Genomic DNA, 8,442 nt, shown 5'->3' with positions numbered 1-8,442 from the left:
GTAGATCCCTTATGAGGCACAAAAATGCATCAGACATGAATCCTGCCCTCCAGGCACTTACAGTCCATCAGAGAATATCAGAAATGTGTATAAGTAACAAGGTAGAAGATCTAGATCTTAAAAGTCCTAGGAGAGGTACAGAAGCAATGCCAGAAGAGTTCACAGGAGAAATTATTTTCTAGCTTGGTAAACCATGAAAAAGTTGGTGAGGATGAAATGTGAGGTGTAACTTGAGGTGAAAGTGTTAGTCGCTCAGCCGTGTCTAACTCTTTGTGACCCTATGGTCTGTAGCCTGCCAGGTTCCTCTGTCCAGGAATTTTCCAGGCAAGAATGCTGGAGTGGATAGCCATTTCCTTCTCCAGGGGATCTTCCCCACCCAGGGATCAAACCCTGGTCTCCCGCATTGCAGGCAGAAACAATACCATCTGTGCCACCAGGGAGGCCCCATAGGTCAAATCTGGTCATGAGGCAGGGACTGTCTGGTCCAAGGGCACCAGGACTCTGGCAGGTGCTGAGTGGGCTTTGAGGTACGTGCCCAGATTGTCAGGGGACCGCTGTACTCAGCACTGTGACTGAGTCCATGTATTTAAGGACAGTACACACTCAGAAGGCATGGACTGGAAGAGGGCTGCCTTAAAATTATGATTCTGTGATACTGACTGATTTGCATTTTCTTCTTACAGATTAAAAAACAAACAAAAGCACCACTATGACTTGGCATCCTTCTTAGAGTAACCAAAACATTTACCCTAACATTTTTAAGTATGCAATTTTTGGTTAGGTTTCATGTATTACTCTAGTATTTAGAGTTATCAAAACTAGGGAAAAATGGTGAAAAAAGTCAGTTTTTGTTTCATGCCCTTGAATATTATGATTTTAGAAGAAATATTAGTCTAATATATTAAATTTATGTTTTAAACATATAGAATTTTCAAACCTATACTTGTGGTTTTTTACTTTCCATCAATATTTTATGGTTTGGAATGGAGAACTGTGTATATGACTTTCATTCTCTCTAGAGGGTACTAAGATGGAGCTGAGTGTTATGGATTTTATACACATACACACACCTATGTATAGGTGTATATATGTATATGTGTATGTATACATGCACACATGCATATATGTGTGTGTTTATACATAATAGAGAAAGTGAGAGAAATTACTAAATATTATTCCTGTCACCAGAAAGTCACTTGATAAATTTAATAAGCATCAAATATTACAGTTACATTATAATTAGCATCAAGTTTATTTTATTAAAAAACAGTGCTTTGTTATATTATATGCATTTTAGCATGATTTTGTCACTTTATTTTTAAAATCTGTTTAAAAATATACTTCTCACACCTGGAGCACAGGAAAGGTGTCTGACAGGAGTTGGGTTTTAAGGCTCGGCTTAGAGGCGCGCCTGAGATTGAAGCACCTTGGCGTCTGCCTCGTGGCCCGTGGGCTGGGGTCCCCTGGTCACTGGTAGCAGGAGCCCACCACAGAAGACCATGCAGTGCAGGCTTAACCAGCAAGCTAATCTAAATAAACATCCGAGAAGTTTTGAAGCCCCCAATCTCCTCCCCACTCCCTTTATTTTTCCCTCAGACTGTAAAGCACAATCTCCTCATCCCCTGAAAGGATGAGGAAATTGCCCGAATCCTCCCCACCCCAGGGCTCCCAGGTTCCTCTGGTGCCGCTCTGCAGGCTGGGGGGCATCACTGTGCAGCTCCAAAGCCAGACAGAACACCAGGAAGCCTTCTGCAGTTGGCTCATCTCAGACTCTTCACATCAGATAAAGCATCTGCCAAGTACATCCACTCCCCTTTCCTTCTGCTAGAGGATGTACAGATAGGAGGTTTTTTTCCAATCCTAAGTTAAGTTCATCTTCCCATATGCTATGAAGAACAGCAGTACAAGTAGTTTCTTTTGTGGAACATGCAGTGAGCTTCATTACTGATAACAAACATTGTCTCTGGATTTTTTTTTTTTTTGTATGGTAACTTATTGTTTTCTATTAGCAGTTGTCTTTTTTTTTTTTGCCACAAGAATAGAAAAAACATGATATTTATGTAAGAGTATGATGCCAGCAGATTTCGGACAAGCCCCATTTACATGGTACATTGTTCCAAAGGGTGTTTGAGTAGAAAATACAGAAGCACTATACAAACCTACTATTACATTGGAGAAATCATAAGCCTCAAAGGAGTAATAACGGTATGCTATTAAAACCATGAATACATTTTCAGTATCTGTAATGGAAAAAAAAACTTTATAAATATGTAAATTTCTGTTCAACAAATCCAAAATAAAATGCACTAAAAAACTGATATGTAGACAAAAGTTTATTTACACCATACAACATTTTAAATATTTTATACACAGCTGCAGCAGAGAAAGCTACTCAGAGCTTTCTAGAGAAAACTGCAATAATAAAGATGTGAAATATATTATTCATATAAAAGTGAGATTATTACTTTATTGCATTTAAAGCAATGAAGAATGTAGCTCAACAAACATTCATTTAATGACAAAAACTTTGCTTTTATATTATAAAGTAAAAAGTGTAGTAATGGCCAAACAGACTGTTATAAACTTTAAAAACTGCATAAATATGTACATTGTGCTTCATGGTGAAGTTTTTTGAAAACTAAACCATATGAAGCGGTTACAACATGAATCGTTGCTTGAGGTTTATCTATAAAGATTACCTTACAAATCCATTCCACGGGTACTTACAACACAGGGCAGTCAGGACTGTACACCTGGGCCTCTCTCCACTTGCCTGACCGGGGAGAAGTTACCGAAACAAACACCACTGACATTTGGCACATGGAGGTGCTGACGTAGGAGAGTCGCATTGTCTGGAGAGAAATGTCAGGCTTCCCAAGTCTTAAGCGTCAGTGCAAATACATTTTGTCTCCACCACAGTCCATTTTGATTCTGTTAAACTTCTGTTTGAAAGTCCCCCTCCTGCACGTCCAGAGGCAAACTCAGACATTTCTCCCACTCTGCTGGTCTCAGTTCCAAAGCATCTTTTGCCTCTGTGTCTAAGACATTGATTGTGGTGTAATGTTGGTATTCACTGGGGTTTTTGAAAGTGTCCCATGGATTCTTGTTTGGTGCTGGGTTTTCCTGTCAAGAAGAGAGGGGAAGGGAATCATTTATTTGATGACTTGGGTGGCCACTTGTTGAAATTTCCAGGAAGAGAGCCTGTTTTAAGCTTAATCCAGTTTATGTGATTCAGAGATGATTGGAAATTGTGGCCAGCTGCAGGAAATGGTTTTGATTTCAGTTTTCTTTCATTGAACAAACTGATGAACACCTTCTTTGAGTTACCCTGAAACGTTCCAGCAATCACAGGAAGTGAATAGTGATATAGAAGGCAACGTAGATCATGTTTTGTTTGGGAGCATGTTGTGAAGTGTCAGGATGGCTGTAGGTTCAGGTAGGAAGGAGCATTAACACAAAATGTAGAACACTTACATATTTTGGCAGAATCTTTGGTGTGATTAAAAAAAAATTGAAGCTGTGTCATAGGGGATGTTGTGTAATATTAAAAACTATAACCCAAACTAGCCTTCTTTTATAAAATAAAATTTTAGATCTCTATCTTTGCTTGGTTTTTCAAGAAATTACCCTTTTTAGAATATGAAAATGCTTTGTGTGATTTATTTTTTTCTGCTGTATATTCTTCACAATTTCCTATATACCTGTATGACACACTACCAAAAATCCTTTCAAAGAGCACAGCTTTTTGGAAGACATATCCAGCAATATAAGGGTTTAAAAAGAAATATCTACAAGCCATTTCTTCTGAAGTTTCACAGTCCACACCCTCTAATCACCTAAGATTTAAGATCTGCCTAATTATAACTCCACCAAGAACTTCAGTGTTATAGGTGCTTGAGAAATGCATGAACAGACATCATTTGTGGTTTTCATATCCTGATATTGGCTAGAAGTTAGCAGTAAAATTGCTTTATTTTAAATGCTAACTTCTGGCCAATATATTGTAAAGTAATTAGCTTCTAATTAAAATAAATAAATTTATATTAAAAAATAAATAAACACTACAAAAAATGAAAAGTAAATAAATAAATAAATAAATGACATTTAAAGCTTTCTATAAAGTGAGGGGCTTTGGACAGGATTTACTAAACTGCGTAACATCAAAGACAAGAAGAGAATCATGACTGAAATCTCCTTAGGAAGAAGAAAACAGTTCTTGGTTGTTGAATCCGTTCCTTACCCCTCCACACCCAAATTCTGGCCTTCAACTAACTACAATCAATTAGCAGGGGGAATAGAAAACATGTACTTGAATAATTGTTTGGATTCCACTCAGCAGATTAAACATCATTCTCCAGTATAGTCAAAAGACACGGCTTATAGAAATATTTATAACTAGATTCTTTTTCTTTTTTTAAAAAAATTGCTTTATTTTTAAGTGGAGGATAATTGCTTTACAATATTGTGTTGATTTCTGCCATTCATCAGCATGAATCAGCCATAGGTATACATATGTCCCTTCCTTTTAAACTTCCCTCTAGAACCTCCCACCCCATCCTACACCCTAGGCCATCATGGAGCACCGGTGTGAGCTCCTTGCATCATACAGCAAATTCCCACTGGTTACCTGTTTTATATATGGTAATACGTATATTTCCATTGTACTCTCTCAATTCATCTCACCTTCTCCTTCCCCCACTGTGTCCACAAGTATGTTATCTATATTTGCATCTCCACTGCTGCCATCAGTACCATCTTTCTAGATTCCATATATATGCGTATAAGTAGAAATGACATTATTAAAATTCTCAATATGTTAGCTATTTCCAGCACTTGTTAGCCTTAATCATGAGGACATACAAGAAAAAAAAAAAAAAAGCTAATAGTAAAGATTTAATAAAAAGTAAAACTTTAGGGCATGTACAGGGGGTTAATTCTGATTTAGTTGAATACCCTAACATCTCATGAATTATAGTCCTAGAATTCTCCCCTTCTCTCTCTCTTTTCTTTCCCTCTCTCCCTCTTTGCTTCCTTTCAATCCATGTTTCTTTATCAGCTGCTCTATGCTGGCATCATGTTAGGTGCTCGGGAGAGAAAGGTGATACATCAAATATAGAAAAGCACATGGTCCACGAGAGAACATAGATTTAGAGCTCAGTACGCACAGGTCCAAATCCAGTTGCTCCATTCCATATGAATGTGACCTGGAACAACTGACTCCATTTCTCTGAACCTCAGCTTTAACATTTGCAAAACAGGTATGCTTTGTCTTTTGGGCCAAAGGACTTGGCAACAGATGCAGCTCATCACCTAATTTATGGGTTGCAAAGATTAAAAAAAAAAAAAAGTGGAGAAGCTGAGCATAATATTTGATTTCAATAAATACTCACTAGATAGTAATTATACTTGTTATAAAGGTGTTGATAGTTAAGTGGAGGTATAAAATATATAGATATAAACACACCTACAATCCAGAAAAAGTACTGTGGGAGTTTGGAGGAGGGAGGCAATACAGCTTCCTTTTGTGGAGAGCACAGAGACCTTTTTGAGGAAAGTGACTTTAGGCCTGGCAGAGAAGGATGCACTTTGTCAGGAAGACATATGAGTGGCTGGAGGTCAGGTGGCTGGAAAAGTATGTGTACTAACTTCAAATCCAGACAGCGCAGAAATGGCCTCTTGGAACACAGACTAATTTATTTCAGTTGTAGTGAAAAAGATTATTAGAAAAATAAAAAAAACAAGCAAAGATGACTGAAAGTCAGATCCTAAGAGGCTTTGTCTGCCAGGCTACTTCTCAATTTGGAATTTATTTTGTAGGCAATGAGGAATGGTTGGACCTTCGGGGGCACTATAGGGATCAAAACCATCAGTCATCAATGGAAGGGTTCAAGGGCAGAAATTCTGCTGAATCAAGCCATGGAGTGGATTTATCCATTTTGGAGGAGGGCTGTCTCAAGGAGCTTTCAGGGAATCTTAAGTTTGACAGAAAGGTAATTAGTTCAATCATAAAAGAAGTCAAGATATATAAAGTGCTAGTTCATTTGCTTTAAAAATGACTTTCATAAATATTGTATATTAATGCATATGTGTGGAATCTAGAAAAATGGTATAGATGATCTTATTTACAAAGCAGAAAGAGAGACACACATGTAGAGAACCAACATATGGACGCCACAGGGGAAGGGAGGGTGGGAAGAATTGGGAGATTAAAAGTGACATATATACCCTATTGATATTATGTATAAAATAACCAGTGAGAGCCTACTGTCTAGGACAGGGGACTCTACTCAGTGTTCTGTGATGACCTACACGAGAAGGAAATCTGAAAAAGAGGGGATAGATACATGTGTCTGTGTGTGCATAGCTGATTCACTTTTCTGTACCGCAGAAACTAACAACATTGCAACATTGTAAAGCAACGATACTCTAATAAATATAATTAAGCGTTTCATCACGTTTAGAATAAGTGTGATTTTCCTTTTATGTTTTAAAGATCTAGCACTGTGGATACAGGAAATACAAAGGCTAATTTTAAACTTTGTCAGGATGTCTTGTTTCTAATTTCAAAGAGTATTGTTGCCAGTACACAGCTGATTGAATTTCTGAGTTAGGAATACATTAAAGAATGAGGTTCATCTCCTCTGGCAACCTACAGCACTCCCTGCTGAGCTGCGGTTCCCACCACGGCTCATAAGCGTGTGGACACCCTTGAGTGGAGAAGGACCACGACACCCAGCAAGCAGGGCAGGAAGCCGGAAGTGGGGGACAGCGCCCCTGGGCCACCCATCTTCCTCTGTGGTCGGCGGGTGATGGACTGTCATGGAGAGACGGTGACCTGCTCAATGGTCCAAGGAACGATCAACCCTGGAACAGCCTATGGGGGTTACTGAATTCCACAGGGAGAGCCACCTGGGCCAGGAAAGCTTTCAATGGAGGCCTGAATCTTGATACAAAATTCAGAGTTAGAATAAGTTCCTGAATTGATGCAGTTGTATTACATTTATTTGTTTTTGAGCTCAAGTGTAGAATGGAGATGTACTTAAACTGAAGCACGTGTGATAAAGGACTAATAAATTATAAACTCAATATAAGCCAACATGCATGAGGCTTCCAAAAATGCTCATGTGGTCTTAGGCTGTACAAATAGAAAGAGGACATTCATAGAATATGAGAATTCAGAGCCACCCGAAACATGGTGTCTGTTTCCCCAAATTTCCTCACCAGGGCAGACAGGTAAGTAAGACAGATGGGTAAGTCCCTCTCCCCTCCATCCTTCCTTCACTGATCTTTTCTTCCCTCCCTCTCTTCTTTCTTTCCTTCTTCCAACCTTTTTTTCTAGGGGAAAAGTGAAAGACCCCTATGCTTATTCTATACGTGATGGGGCTGTTAACCCTACCTATTCCTTGTAGGAGATTCAGGTGCTGTCCTGCCTAGAGGCAGGGAGATAGAGTGGTCTTCTGGTTTCCCTTTTATTCCCCAGATTCTACATAATTACAGTCATTTGCATTGAAAGGCAGGTGTTGTGAGTTAGTAGCCAGAAAAAAAAAAAAAGGAAACAGACTTTATTGAGGTTTGTGTTTTGAAAATCTCTTTCTCCACCTAATTAGGCACTGTTTCATTAGCAACATGCCACTATGAATTATAGGATAATAAACTCACTCACATGTTCCTTATTAATCAAAATGGAATAAGGGTGTTTTTTCCCTCTGTTCACATGTATTTAGGACAATAGTGAAGCAGCATTGACAACTATCCTCCCCACTCCTAACCTCCCAAATGATAAATATTTATAAATCTTTTCTAGAAAAGGCAGGCTGCTGCAGAGATGTGCTGTAATTAGGATGCTATTTTGGTTGTCAGGAAACTGAGATACAGATATTTGTGCCATTAATGATTTAATATCCAGACCATACAAGGGGAAATTACAATCATATTATAGCAGTCAGCCAGCTGTATCTGTTGCCCAAGTCTTTCAAATTTGTAAGCATAACCTTCTCCTTTTAAAAAGAAAACAAGAACTTTCTTCAATTCATTTCAATGTTAGCTTTCAGGATTTCAAAATGAGTAGCTAATGAGGTTAGAGCTAATCTCAATGGTGAAATTTTCATTTTCCTGCTACCTAAAAATTGACAGTTTAATATTTGGTGGTGTGGGGCGGGGGTGGGTAGATGAGAAAGAACCACTCACTACATACAGTGTTTTCTGTATGCTTCCTGTTGATGATTTCACATAATGCATGATTCTTGCTGTATGGAGGAAAATCGATTGATATACACAAGCTGTTTAGAGACCAGTGACGAGTTAAAGTCTATAATATTTCATTTAACAAATGCAGATTAAACTATGTAACATGTAAGAAATCAAGAGTGGCCATTTATTGATAACTTACCATGTATGGCCATCATGCTTTTTAGTACTAAGAGGAATACAAGCAAAACACAA

At 38.3% G+C, this 8,442-nt stretch overlaps 1 protein-coding gene across 2 annotated transcripts in view; it reads right to left on the bottom strand.

Moving 5' to 3' along the window:
- The window catches only part of ADGRB3 (adhesion G protein-coupled receptor B3), an 883,764-nt gene continuing 877,637 nt past the window's right edge, over positions 2,316-8,442 (bottom strand). The window contains exon 32 of one of the 2 annotated variants that reach the window (XM_005688755.3): positions 2,316-3,123. In XM_005688755.3, the coding sequence (XP_005688812.1) occupies positions 2,935-3,123 (189 nt within the window). In that variant the 3' untranslated portion in view covers positions 2,316-2,934. The remainder of the gene's footprint in view (positions 3,124-8,442) is intronic. The other variant, XM_018058811.1, reaches the window with a different exon arrangement.

Source organism: Capra hircus, chromosome 14 (genome assembly GCF_001704415.2).
Source record: "Capra hircus breed San Clemente chromosome 14, ASM170441v1, whole genome shotgun sequence".
NCBI classification, from domain to species: Eukaryota; Metazoa; Chordata; class Mammalia; order Artiodactyla; family Bovidae; genus Capra; species Capra hircus.
The sequence above is the reverse complement of the archived record's forward strand: the minus strand, read 5'-3'. Positions and strand labels throughout refer to the sequence as shown.